At 44.3% G+C, this 14,707-nt stretch overlaps 1 protein-coding gene across 4 annotated transcripts in view; it reads left to right on the forward strand.

The window, feature by feature from the left end:
• Positions 1-14,707, forward strand: part of MAD1L1 (mitotic arrest deficient 1 like 1) — a 350,909-nt gene that overhangs the window by 219,655 nt on the left and 116,547 nt on the right. Inside the window, exon 17 of one of the 4 annotated variants that reach the window (XM_087878667.1) lies at positions 33-387. The exons of the other annotated variants lie outside the window; for them this stretch is intronic. Within the exon in view, the coding sequence (XP_087734793.1) occupies positions 33-49 (17 nt within the window). The 3' untranslated portion in view covers positions 50-387. Of the gene's footprint in view, positions 1-32; positions 388-14,707 lie in introns of those variants that run through there. 4 annotated transcript variants of the gene reach the window in all.

Consider the following 14,707-nt stretch of genomic DNA (forward strand, 5'->3'; position numbering starts at 1 on the left):
CTTCTCATAGAATTCTTCTTCGTTTTTTTTAGAAGGGGAAGACTTTTGATCACTCCCTAAGAAAGTTGAACGAACCCTATCCCTGCTGAAGGATCCGTTGGATTTTACAAAATAACCGAATGGCTTCTGCTAAATCTTTGAAGGGAAATTGGATCCGCCTGTTGGCTGGACAACCAACGAGTAGCCTAAGCAATGATTATCCAGAGAATTGGTTCCAGTTGGCATTCATCAGTGGGGCCACTTATCTTTTCATCCAGAACAAAGGATCAACTGTTTTTTGTTGTTCCAGGTGTGGAATTAGCAAATGGACCGTATCAAAAAACAAAAAACAAATCCCCCCCCAAAAAAAACTGGCCTACTTATAATAAAAAAAGCTAGTTATTGCTATTTCAGATCTTTCTCTTTGTGCCCCCGCCCCCCCCCAAAAAATCGCCGTATCTCCTTGGCCTCAAAGAACGTCACAGTACATTTATAAAACTCCGGGCTATATTTCTTCTCCAACGTACGTTGCCATCCCTCCGGGCATCAAAAGATGAAAGGGATTTTGAAATTCAGTCTGAACTTTTGCGGCTCCTCGGGAAAGGCTAAGAGAGAGAGAGAGAAAAGGGAGAGCAGCTAATGAAAAGAAGCTCAAAACTTAAAGAGGGCTGAAGGGGACAGGGAAGAGAGCCAGAAGGATATAAATACCGAGTCAGGTGCAAAGACGGCTCAGGTGGGTCCCTAAAACCAACTTCAGGGTTTGGAGAGGCAAAAACATTCCGCCGTTAGAGGTAGGAACTGTTCTACTTGATCAGTGGTGGGTGCCCCCGGTTCGGACCCGGTTTGCAAGAACCGGTAGTAAAACCGGTGGGAGGCTCCACCCACCATCCCGGATGTTGTCATCGGTGATCTGTGCATGCACAGAAGCAAGGCTTCGCACGCACGCGCGATCCTGTTGCAAACCAGTAGTAAAGGTAAATACAACCCACCCCTGTGCCTGATCATGTTCACATCAACACTTCTGAGAACATTCAAAGGGATTCATTGACATTTCTTAACAGAACAGCAGAATAACCGAGTCGGAAGGGACCTTGGAGGTCTTCTAGTCCAACCCCCTGCTCAAGCAGGAGACCCTAGACCATTTCAGAGACTGGGCTGTCCAGTCTCTTCTTAAAAACCTCCAGTGTTGGAGCAACCACAACTTTTGGAGGCAAGCTGTTCCACTGATCAATTGTTTTAACTATAAGGAAATTTCTTCTTAGTTCTAGGTTAGATCTCTCCTTGGTAAGTTTCCATCCGTTGCTTCTTGTTCTGCCTTCAGGTGCTTTGGAGAATAGGTCGCCCCCCTCTTCTTTGGGGCAGCCCTTTAGATATTGGAATGTCCTAAAACAATCCAGCCAAAGTTCAATTCTATACTTACTTGCATCCTATAGACAGAATCTTGCCAGATTTAATCTATACCACTTTCTCCCCAACGGATATACCTGGGAGAGTCTGGGAAATGGCTATCCTAATTCTCTTCTTCTGTCTCCTGTCCATTTCTGGACTGTGCTTCCTCTTGTCATGCTCCATCCTTAGCTTGGAATGTGCTTTCTTAGAAATGGCCACATCACTGTAACTCATCACAGCACCTCCCCTTCCGTAGAGACCCTCCCTCAAAGTAAGGCTTAACTCCAAATTTGCTACTTAGTGCTGTTGTGGCCCGCCGGCAGCTAGCAGTCGGACAGTGAGGAGGTTGGGGAGGAACATGGGCCAGTCCTGGGGGCTGGGGAAAGCTTGGACGAGGGCTCTGCGTCGGAGGCAGAGAGGGAGCTAGACAGCAGTGAGGCAGAGGAACAGCTGGAGCCCGTTCCCAGTGTGTGCATGCGCAGAGCTGCCAGAAGACAAGAACAGCTCAGAAAGCAGGGTCGATTTGGGAGTAAAGCCACACCTTGGAGGTGATTGGCCCCTCCCATAGGAAACAAAAGGGGAGGGAACAGGGAGGGGGCTTTTGCAGGAAACAATTTGTTCGCTCCGTGACTCTGAGAGACTCTGTGCCAAGTTTTGCCTTGTACTGCGTTTGGAAACAAGTTACGTGGCAGCTTGCCAAACGAGATAAGGTCTGTGTTGATAAATATTCTTTTGGAAAACTGTTTAGACAAACCTTGGTGACTGTGAATGAACGTAATTCACAGTCGTGTAAATAAAAGAGGTTTTGCCGGGACCAATTCCTGCTTCCTACTCGTTAAGGGAGCCTAGGTCAGAACAAGTGCAGTGTTTCTCAACCTTGGCAACTTGACGATGGATGGTCTTCAATTCCCAGCATTCCCCTGGGTGGAATGCCTGGCTGGGGAATGCTGGGAGTTGAAGTCCACCCAACCTTCAAGTTACAAAGCTTGAGAAACACCAGCTTAGAGTCCTGACTCTTGGAGGGATGAAGGTTCCCCTTCGCGTATTTGTCGCTTGTTCAACCGTTGTGTAGAGGGAAAGCACGAAAGGCGGGTTTAAGATGTAGAAAGGCTAAGGTTCGTGTGTCCGCGGACTCATGAGGGAGAGAAAGAGAGCAGAGTTGGCACCAGCAGCAAGGCCACAAAATGTTTTCTGAGCATTTTCTTGACTCCTCCAGGATTGGAGGGCAGCTTTCATTTCTGGCTCCCAACAGTGACAGGAACCGAAAGAATGTTTGTTTTTGGGGATCACGGTGGGTTAGAAAAAGGCAAGGGGAAAAGAGAGAAATGTTCTTTTAGAGCTGTCATGCCAATCCTCCTGGGCTGTCTGAAGATTGTTTCTTAGCCCGAGGCAGTTTTACCTTCAGGAGGAGAAAGAATAACGAGCAGTTAAGGGACCTAAAACCTTCTTTTGTTTGTGTCCAACGAACTGACATCAATGGAGTCCCGTCTTCTATTCTTCCCCGTTGCCAACGCAGACTCTTAACTAAGAGTGACTTTTGGGCAAAAACAGGCTGCTGCTCTAATTCATATGTTTTGTCCTTTCTAAAACCTGAATCTCACTAACCTGTGAACCTGTTAGGATGCAAGGGTATGAGGTTCTCTCAACATTTAGGTCCTACAGACTCTTTGGTAGATGTTCCTCAACCTCCCAGACGCAAATTAAGAATCTCAGGGCTTTGAATGGTTCAGAGTTATGTCTACCCACTTTAGGATTCTCAATGAGACTTCCAACTGGAAATTGTGAGATGGTCTCCCCACTTCTTTTCCCAGGAATTTATAGCGGGTGCTCCTATCTAGATAATATCATTCAGATTATAGACCTACAGGACTCAAGTTGGCCTTGTAATTCCACTGGTTTCGGTGGCAGAAATAGAAGTATCTTAAGGATGGCCATATGGAAGTATTTCTACCAAACTGTAGACCAGAGGTGTCCAACCTTGGAAACTTCAAGTTGTGGACTTTTAACTCCCAGAATTCCCCAACCAGTCAAAGAAAATCTGGGAGTTGAAGTTCGCAAGTCTTAAAAGTTACCGAGGTTGGACATCCCTACGGTAAGTCAAGTTGGGTCTACTGTAAGACGTCAATGTCATTCAAAGAATATGTTCTCACACTGCACAGAGGTACAAACGAAGCATTATGCGTCACAATAAATACCCCATTTGTTCGGAAGAACATGCCTCCAATTTTGGATGAAGTGTTGCTCTTATTTGTCCTGCGGTATGACAGGGCTATTAAGGGACGCGGTGGCTCAGTGGCTAAGACGCTGAGCTTGTCTGGTTCTCAGTCTAGTTCTCAGACACAACTGTGGGGGATCTTGTGGTCTAGTGTTAGTTTAAGCATAAGTTGACATGACTGAGTTCATACAACATGCCAAGTCAAATCCAGAAAACTAGATTTGGCTACAAATTAAGAGCTAAGGAAGCTCCAACATTTTTGAGCAATTGTTCTTATTTCACCCTCCCTTGAAAAATAATATACTCCACAAGGGGATGTGGCGGCTCAGTGGCTAAGACGCTGAGCTTGTCGATGGAAAGGTCGGCAGTTCAGCGGTTCGAATCCCTAGTGCTGCGTAACGGGGGGAACTCCCGTGACTTGTCCCAGCTTCTGTCAACCTAGCAGTTCGAAAGCAGGTAAAAAATGCGCGACTGGGAACAGGCTCCCCCTGTTCCTCTGCCTTGCTGAGGTCCGACTCTGGAGGCTCCGGAGGCAGCCCTTTCTCTGCCTCCGACGCAGAGCCCTCGTCCGAGCCTTCCCCAGACTCCAGGACTGGCCCATGTTCCTCTCCAACCTCCTCACTGTTCGACTCTGCTGCCAGCTCCCAGACCACCAAAATTGTTGCAAATAGAGAGTAATTCTGCAGCAATGGGGAATACCCATTGAAGAGTAACATTCCGCTTTTTTTGCCTGTCCTCTCCTGCTTATCTAGGAAGGAGCTGACTTCTGAAGGCAGCGGGCCCCTTTCATTAAAAGGGGAATGTAATCCCATTCCGGCAAAGCTAACCGCCAAGTGTCAGCTCTGCTGGTTGACGGAAGGACTGCATTCAAAGCTCTGAAGTTGTCAAGTCCCGCGTTACGTGGCTCCTGATATGCCGAGTTGTCACTTAAATCTGAATGTGGTGACAGCAGGAGCAGCAATTCCCTCTCTAATCAAGTAAACAGAGTAACACATCTTCCAAGCAGTGGGATCCTGGAGGCTAATTTCCATATTAAACGAGGAGAGGCTACATAAATCCTACAATTAGATTGATATTTTAATCAGAGAAAGTCAAGAGATACCTTGGCGGGCGGCCCCCGGGGGATGAGCGACTTGCCCCCCATAAGCTCAGCCTTCCAGGCTGTTTTTGTGTGTGTGTGTGCGTGTGTGCGACTTGGGGTACACAACTTCTATGCAGGAAGACAGTCAACTGGCAGGTGCTTTGACGAATGACGTCAGCTGGGTTTGAAGGCGGATGGAGAGTTCATTATTTTATTCGTGCACGCTGGAGGTGCTGAATAGGGAGCGGAAGGTGAGAATGAAGGCTGCAGGCCTGCTCCCCATTATCAGGAGAAGTGTGGATAGAAAGAATAGACTGAACGTGGGGTCCTTGGTGCTCTCGGAGCCTGGTTGTTTTCTTGCAGACGTTTAATGACCCAACTAGGTAACATTATCAGTGATGGAAGGGAGTGGGTTTTGTGGCGTGGAGGAAGAGGAATTGGAAGAGGACTGTGGGATCCTTGGTGCTCTCCGAGCTTTCTTGCAGACATTTCATGACCCAACTAGGTAATACCATCAGAGTCGGAAGGTAACAGCGTTCCGTGCATCTTTGGCATTGAGTCATGCAAGCCACATGACCATGGAGATGTCTTCAGACAGCGCTGGCTCTTCGGCTTTGAAACGGAGATGAGCACCGCCCCCTAGAGTCGGGAACGACCAGCACATACGTGTGAGGGGAACCTTCACCTTTACCTTATTATCCTCTAAGCCACAGGCTCTCCTCGCTAAGCCTCACCTGTGGTTTAGAGTTTAATCCGTCTACCTAATTTTGAAGTGTCACCAGGTTCAAATCCCAGAAGGGTGTGAAGGCTAACTGACGGGAGCTAAATAGCTTGAAATTTTCTTGCGGACGTTTCATGACCCAACTAGGTAACATGATCAGTGCTGGAAGAGGGTTTTGTGGAGTGGAGGAGGAGGAATTGGAGGAGGACTGTGGGATCCTTGGTGCCCTCCGAGCTTTCTTGCTTTCTTGCAGACATTTCATGACCCAACTAGGTAACATCATCAGAGCTCGTGCAGCAGCATGAAGCATCTGCAAGAAAACAACCAAGCACAGAGAACATGAAAGACCCTAGAGTGCAACCTTGAGCTACAAGTATTCACTCTATTAATAAACTCATTTTATCAGCTTCTCAGGTCTTTATAGACTATTTGGCTTGTCAAAGCAACACTGAAACTGCCCAGCCTCAAGTTGCAATGAACGGCATGCTCTAAACTATGACCTTCAGCTTTGGGATAAATAAATTCCTTGGAGCCTGTCTCTTGTTGAGTTCTTTGAAGTATTTTTAAAGTCTGGCCTGTCTGGAGAAAAACCTGATTTGAAGATGCTCTTTTGGTCCACTTCCTGTGTCTAATGATGCGATGCTGACCACGGGGCTAAAGCTACAAAAATTAGCAAACACATCAATAAAAAGCATTTTGCCTTTATCTACTTTAGATCTCAGCAGTTTCTATCTCTGTTCTGGGACTGAGGATGTTCAGCCCGTGATTTAATGAGTACATAGATGCATAAACTAATCCAAACAGATTTTTTATTTGGTGTCAAAAATAAAACGACAAAGGAATGTCGAAATCAAAACGATTTGGAAAGAAATGAAGGCCTTTTCGTTGTCTTTTATGTAAGTCAAACAAACCCAGAGCAACATAGATTAAAATAATGCTTTTTCCTGAAATCCTTTTTTTTTTTTTTTTACTAAATTGCCTAACTAAGCGATCCAATTTTTTTTCCCTGTCTTTTCCTTCTAAGAAAGCAAAAATAGCAAAGGAAGTCTAGCAGAAGATTTAAATAGAGGTAAACGCTGATCCAAAATGATCTATTAATATGACCGAGGTGTTAACGAGACAATGTAGGAATTTGTCTATAGAGCCTGCAAATGTTTATATCCCAATCTTGGAGATGTAAATTCTTCCAAAGTCAAATACTGTGTACACATAGGTCAAAATGCTTTCCCAGGGCAAGATGGGCCATGGGGGCAGAGTTGTCCCATGGTTGGTTGGCAGTTTGCATGTTAGTGTTGAATTTATATTCTTTTGTGTACTCCGAGAGCGTATGCACCAAGACAAATTCCTTGTGTGTCCAATCACACTTGGCCAATAAAGAATTCTATTCTATTCTATTCTATTCTATTCTATTCTATTCTATTCTATTCTATTCTATTCTATTCTATTCTATTCTATTCTATTCTATTCTATTCTATTCTATTCTATATTTTACCGACAAAGAAATAAAGGGAAACTGGTATAGATCTAAAAGGGGCACGGTGGCTTAGTGACTAAGACGCTGAGCTCGTCGATCGAAAGGTCGGCAGTTCAGCGGTTCGAATCCCTAGTGCCGCATAACGGGGTGAGTTCCCGTTCCTTGTCCCAGCTTCTGCCAACCTAGCAGTTCGAAAGCACATAAAAAATGCAAGTAGAAAAATAGGGACCACTTTTGGTGGGAAGGGAACAGCGTTCCGTGCGCCTTTGGTGTTGAGTCATGCCGGCCACATGACCACGGAGACATCTTCGGACAGTGCTGGCTCTTCGGCTTTGAAACAGAGATGAGCACCGCCCCCTAGAGTCGGGAACCTAGGGGACATATGTGTGAGGGGAACCTTTACCTTTATCTTAGTATAGATGTACTTCAAGCTGTTTAGCTCTCATCAGCTAGCCATACCCTTCTGGGATTCGAACCCGGGCTACTTCAAAATTAGGTAGCTATATTAATCTCTAAGCCGCGGGCTCTCCTTGCTAAGCCTCGCCCATGGCTTAGAAGTTAATACATCTACCTAATTTTGAAGTAGCCCAGGTTCGAATTCCAAAAGGGTATGGCTAGCTGATGAGAGCTAAATAGCTTGAAATAGATCTATACTAGTCTCCCTTTATTTCTTTGTTGGTAAACAAAAATTCAACACAAAAATAGTTTGTCGCGAAAGCGACTGCCTGGGAAGGCTCCTGGATTGGGGCTGAAAGGCGAAAGGCGAAGCAGTATGGCTCCGTCCAATAAGGACCAGGTTGCCCTGATTAAAGCAACAACACTCTGTGTGTTAAGTCTTTACATGTGCCAACTTCTCTTTCTCTGAAGCCTTCAATTGACCTTGTGGAGAAGGAGATCACAGTATCTCCTCTGCCAGGAGAGGATGGCGGTGGGGAAGAGTGGAGGGTGGGGGGAGGAAATATTATGGTCACAAGTTCAGTTGAGGACACAGAGAAGACACGGCCATCTTTTTGAAGATGCATGGAGAGGGAGGATGACTTGGGAGGATGACTCCTTTCTCCTTTGCTTCTCCCTCCCTTGACAGGTTGAACTGTCAAGAGATAAGAAAAGTCACAAGCCTGGAGGGGAAGAAAAAGAATTTGGTCTTTGGTTCTTCAGTTGTGAAACCATTATGGGATGCCCACATGGATACAAATCACACTACAAAAGCAATCTTGTCGAACACGAACAGAGAGAATACACCAAGCTGTTAAAACCATAGAGCTAGCAGAAGGAGGTCCGGCAGAATAAGACAACTCCAGAGAGGTGATGGAAGGTCTGGGCAAATGGAAAGATCTTTCTTGGTCCAAGATTGAGCAAGAAATGTACCGTATTTTTCGGAGTATAAGACGCACCTTAGTTTTTGGGGAGGAAAATAGGGGGTGAGGGGAATTCTGCCTACCAGGTATTCATCTGGCTAGCATCCTTAGCCTGGTCAGCTTCAGCACATTAGTTCACTTGCTGGTTTTGAAGTTGGGGCTGGTTGGGGCTAAAAAAACCAGCTTCTAAAGCACAGCTGATCGTTGGAGGGAGCAGCAATTAGAAAAGCAGGCAAAACGCGGAAGATTACTTCGTTCGCAAGCGCCGCGTTGGGGCTGAAAAACAGCTTCAAAAGCACAGCTGATCGTTGGAGGGAGCTCCAGTGACTAAAGCAGGTGAAGCACGGAAGGGGTAAGAGAAGGCAGCAGCTGTTCCAGGTAGCCATTTTGGGCACCGTGCGTCATGTTTTCAGCCTCCAAATGTGGCGCATTTTCGGGCAGCGATTGGCGGCAATGTGCTTTGGCGATCCCCGCAGCCTTGAAGGGCTCTCAAATGGAGTGTTTGGAGGCTGAAAATGCAACACACGGAGCCCAAAAACACAAGCCATTGTTGGTGGCAATCTCTGCAGCCAGGAAGAGGACGCGCGGAGGCTGAAGGGTGGGGGCCGGCGGGTGGGCGGGGTTACATTCGGAGTGTAAGACACGCCCAAATTTTCAGCCTCTTTTAGGAGGGAACAAAAGTGTGTCTTATACTCAGAAAAATATGGTAGATGAAGGGCCAAGTAGGAATCCCTCCTGAAGCGTGGGAATCTTCCCTTTCCCTCAGGCTTTCCAAATGTGGTACGAAGAAGACCAGCTTAAATGGGAAATAAATAACCTTGCTAATTGTTGCGGGCATAAAGGAGGTCTTCGTTTATTTAATCTTAAAAATGTCGCGCCATAAAGGACGTCTTCATGCATTTTAACCATCCCGTTTATCGGCACGCAAGGAACTTCAGGAAAACCCTCCAGGGTGCTGTTTTCCGCCGTTCTCTTCGTTGCTCCCCATGTCCGTCATTAGTCTTTACGGCACATTTGTGGGTCCCTTTCACAGTTTTCTTTGCTCCATTTGCTTAAATCTCCAAACGTGAGTGGAGATACCTTTTTTGCTTCCAAAGCACACAGCGAGTTGGTCCTTGGCTCTCTTCTGTTTTAGTGCTGATACACCCAGAAATTAAAAAGAGGATGTGCAAATATCGGCTAAATGTGGGCTGGAGAGCTGTTGAAGTCTGTGTATACGGGAGAAGAATAGAATAGAATAGAATAGAATAGAATAGAATAGAATAGAATAGAATAGAATAGAATAGAATAGAATAGAATAGAATAGAATAGAATAGAATAGAATAAGATTTGGAATGGAATGGAATGGAATGGAATAGAATAGAATAGAATAGAATAGAATAGAATAGAATAGAATAGAATAAGATTTAGAATGGAATGGAATAGAATAGAATAGAATAGAATAGAATAGAATAGAATAGAATAGAATAGAATAGAATAGACTACTAGACTAGACATGAAATGAATAGAATATATTAGAATTAGACTATAGTTATTGTCACTTTAAATCTACACTAATCAGCATATATTAAAATGAAATTTTGTTGCATTCAGCTCTCAAAAGACAACCATTATGCATATACCCACATACACACACATATATGACACAGAAAAACATGACAGTCTAATTTGAATGTATACATATACATGGTGAAAAGAAAAAAAAAAAAGAATCCTGCAAGTTTACAAGACGGATGGCATAAGGAACAAAGCTGTCCCAGTAATCCTTCTATAGATACTTCAAAACCTCGTCCCAGAGGGGAGTGACAGAAACAGGCCGAGGAGTGGGGGTGTGGGGCCTCTTGCAATGCCTCGAGCTCTAAGCACATAGCACTTAAAAACAATATCCTGAATAACGGGAAGCGAACTTCCTATAATCCTCTCCACTGTCCTCACCACTCTCTGTAGGGACTTTCTATCTGAGGCTCTGCTACCACCAAACCAAACAGGGATGCAGTTCGTTAAGACGCTCTCGGTGCTGCCTCTGTAAAAAGTGGCCAGGACAGAAGGAGAAAAATGTGCTCCCCTCATCCCACGCAGGAAATGCAAACACTGGTTTGCACTCTTCTCCAAAGATAACGTAGGAAGAGACCAAAGTCAGATTGTTAGTTACTGTATCTGCACCCCCCAGATACTTAATACTATTGACCCACCTCCTGGCTAGGTGGCTCCGTGGCTAAGACACTGAGCTTGTCGATCAGAAAGCTCGGCGGTTCGAATCCCTAATACAGGTCTCCTGTGTGAGCAGGGGGTTGGACTAGATGACCTCCAAGGTCCCTTCCAACTCTGTATGTATTGTTAAACCTCCATAGCTGCAGCCTTGATCAGAAGTGGAGCAATGATCTTCTCTTATCAGGGCTCCGGAAGGGTATCCTGCAGGCCGGAGACATCGGTAGTCCTTAACAGTCACCCGGCGATACATCTCAGGATAGCTTTCTTGAACGATCGCCAGTCGCACCCTCACAGCAACCCTTCATATCTTGGCACAATCGGCAAGGCTCCGGAGCATGTGCCATTAGTCAGCAGGCCGGCTTAAGGAAGGGGAGAAGCACATCAGCTACGAATCAGTCACCATCGATGGTGGAGGCTGTAACGAAAGCCGGGAGAAGCGAGAGAGAGAGAGAGAGAGAGAGATGAATGGTGCTGAAGGCAGAGAAGGCAGCAGTGAGTAAAACTTGTCATTCTGAAAGTCATTAGTGTCCGTGAAATAATGTTAATCTCTTTAACACGAATACATTTTGTTCGCCTTGCGCCCTTATTGAATATTTCCTTCCGTCGGTGATCCTTGGCTGCTTTCTAGCAAGATACTGTTCATAAAAAGAAAGAAAGAAAGAAGAAAAGGAAGGAAAGAAGGAAGGAAGGAAGGAAGAAAGAAAGAGAAAGAAAGAAAGAAAGAAAGAAAGAAAGAAAGAAAGAAAGAAAGAAAGAAAGAAAGAAATTGCTGCACAAACATCGAAGCAGCTAGTTTTACTTAATCATGACTGGAGTTCTCCTTTAAGGTGTATCCAGGCATTGGCTGCTCTTGTTGCTGGGTCTGAAGATCTGGAAGCAAAGCCAATTTATGGTTGAACAGAAACCTGGATTCCTGGCATAGGGAGCCATTGTTGATCTTCCTGCTGGCCTCCTTTGAACCCGCTTCAGTTTTTCCTCCTACTAATTTATCAATTATTTTTGTACTCTAAAAAAAAAAAATTGTCAGGCTCCAGAAACCAAAAAAGGCACGTGGTGATTCTTCCAAGCAGATTTCTTTATTGTTCTTCACCCGTAGACAGGATCTTGCCAAAATAAAGCAGGCTAACACTCTGGGAACTCTTTAAGGAGGAACTGTCTTCACCCTCTTTCTCTCACCCAAACTACTGAACTGCATTCTTTATTGATTTCTTTGTTGTTCCCTCACCTACAGACAGAGATCTTGCCAAACTAAAGCAGACTTATGTGCACCATTAAATATATACTCTGGGAACCATTGAGGAGGAGCTGTCTTCCTCCTCTTTCTCTCACACAAACTATTAAAACTTCGTTGTCTCTTGCTCCTCTGGAGTGCAGCCCTTCCCGCCTGGGAATCCAGACCACATTTCATCACAAAAATGCCAACCACATTGCCTTCCTCAGTATAATTTGAGTTTCCAGCGAGAAACGACCGTTAATGTTCCAGGTGCCTGATATTGCGCAACAGTTGTTGGCTTATTTTGATTACAATGCCAGTCATTTTTGATGAAAATGTCAAATACCCTCCCTTCCGTCCCTCCTTCCCTCCCTCCTTCCCTTCCCCTTCATTAGCGTCCTTCACTCTTTGCCAGTAGCTTGAAGTGCTCAGAAGATCCATTTCTCTCTAAGAAAGAGAAAAATGCTAGGACCAGTGAATGTCTGTATCCATGACTCTCCTTGAAGGGGGATAACCGTTTTCCACAAATCACTGCTCTTCCCTTAATGCCAGTGGCTCTGTTGAGACCTTTGATAGGGTTGCATATAGCCTAATTACTGTATAAACACCAACTAATTAAGTGTATATAACATGCCCCAAAGTATGTTAAAGGAGAACGGCATCAGAATACGAATAAGTTAATCGTTGCTTGATCCCAGGGTAAACTCTGCCTGGAATCTCTAATTATTCTCCCAAGCATGGTGGGCTCAAAGGCCAGGAGATCTTAACAGCTGTTCTAAGGAAGTTCTGGAGCTCTACCTGGCAGGAGGAAGTGATGGAGAAGTTGGATCTGGTCCCTTTTACCCTCCCTGGGATCGAGGGATGAGCCGCAGGCAACAGAGATACGGGGTGGGGAGGCGAGACGCGGACTCCCTTCCTACGCTCTCGTCTGTTCCTCCGCTCAGATCTTATCTTTCCTTGATAATAAGGATAATCAAATCTGCATTTCCTTTTGGAATTTTCATTAAAATTGCAGGACCAGTGATTACACAGCTGCTTAATTTAAATCAGCGGGGATTTTGAAACATGCTCAGATATTTTTAAATACCGCTCTCACTTCCTTGTTTACAGTGTTATGATTAAGTGGAATTCTCTGTAGTTGTTTTCAAGCATTAGCCCCTTTTTTTTTAAAAAAAGGAAAAAAAGATTCTTGCAGTTCCCCTTAAATAAACTTTTTTTTTTTAATTTAACAGAGCTGGAAGGGACCTCATAGGTCATCTGGTCCAACCCCCTGCCCAAGCACGAGACCCTGCCCCGTTTCTGACAGATGGCAGTCTCTTCTTGAAAACTTTTTCAATTTTCAATTTCAATTTTATGGGAAGGGGAGGAGAGCAGTAGACTTGCAATGCAGGCAACTCTCGACTTACAACCGTTTCATTTAGTGACCGTTTGAAGTTACAACGGCACTGAAAAAAATTGACTCATGCCCGTTTTTCACACGTAACGACCGTTGCGGCATCCCCACAGTCACGTGATCAAAATTCAGATGCTTGCCAACCGACTCGTACTTATGACGGGTGCAGTGCCTTGGGGGGTCATGTGATCCGCTTTTGTGACCGGCTGACAAGCAGAGTCAATGGGGAGGCCAGATTGACTTAACGACCACGTTTCTGGCTTAACAACTGCCCTGATTCACTTAACAACAATGGCAAGAAAAGTCATAAAATGGGGCAAGTAAGGAAGGACTAACTGTCATCATTTTGGGTGATGGCTTACCTGCGAATTTCGGTAGGAAATTCAGCCACGAGAATTTCTCTGGTCCTTTCTAAAGCCTACTTTAAAATCATTATTTTTTAAAAAGAGATAATATTTTTAAAAGGAACTAGATCAGGGGTCTCCAACCTTGGCAACTTTAAGACTTGTGGACTTCAACTCCCAAAATTCCTCAGCCAGTTGATTGTGAGCTGTGCAGCCTTGGTGTGGTTGTGTGGAACAAGTGTGAATCAACTCGCAGAGAAGCAAATTCTCCGCTAATTTCTACTATCCGGGCGAACGCAATTACGATGGAGCGATTTGGGGTTAGAGGGGCAAAAGGATTTTTGGCATTAAGGCGGATTGGATTAGAACTTTTAAGGCCTCTCTGAGATTCCTTAGAATAAACCCGTAACAGGTTATTTCCCATCTTCCTCCTGTAATCAAAGACTAATCCTCTCTGTATAATTGAAATGTTTCCGGTGTTCTATTAGTATAATATTATTATATCCCAGTAAAACTTCACTGTAATCTCCACCTTCCTTCCCTCTTTCTATCATGGATTGGTTGTAGATCTCATCCAGTTCAAGAACCCTAATTCCCGAATCAGACAGATTAACAAAAAAATAAATAAATAACAAATTTATGTATCCAACCTGATTTGGTTGTTTTGACCAAGAATCGGTGAGACCCCAAACCCAAGGAATGTTTTCAGAAGGAGCATTGAAACCAGGGTGGATAAAAATCAATGACTTTTTTTAAAAAATCAAAAAAAAAAAATCAGATTTTTTTGATTTTTTTTATTTTTATCGAATTTATTTTAATAAAAAACTTTGGGGGTAAAAATCTATCGTAAGATAGCTTTCTATTTAAGATACATAAATAATTCAGTTTATTCAGCATGAAATGGAGTTTAGTTATGTAGCAGGAGGCTGTATATTCTGCAACACTGGGACTATCGGTGAGTCAACAGTGGGTCAAAGGAGTAGCAGAGATGACAGTTGCTCTTTAAAAATTATGATTTAAATCGAGTTGATTTAAATCAAGCCTTTTGACTAGTGATTTAAATCATGATTTAAATTGTGATTTAAATCAACTCGATTTAAATCAAATCCACCCGGATTGAAACTACCCCAAATTGGGGCTATAACTTCCAAGTAGTAGTAGTTCCAACCTTACAACTAGTTGCTGCAACTGTTGGCCAATAGCCAAGTACCCAAATTTTGATTACATTACCATGGGGATGCTGCCACGATCATAAATACAAGGACCGGTTGCAAGTCAATGCCGTTGTAACTTTCAATGGTCACTAAATGAATAGAAATAGCATTTAGA

This window comes from Pantherophis guttatus, chromosome 14, assembly GCF_059756535.1.
Source record: "Pantherophis guttatus breed Tessera chromosome 14, ASM5975653v1, whole genome shotgun sequence".
Taxonomy (NCBI): Eukaryota; Metazoa; Chordata; class Lepidosauria; order Squamata; family Colubridae; genus Pantherophis; species Pantherophis guttatus.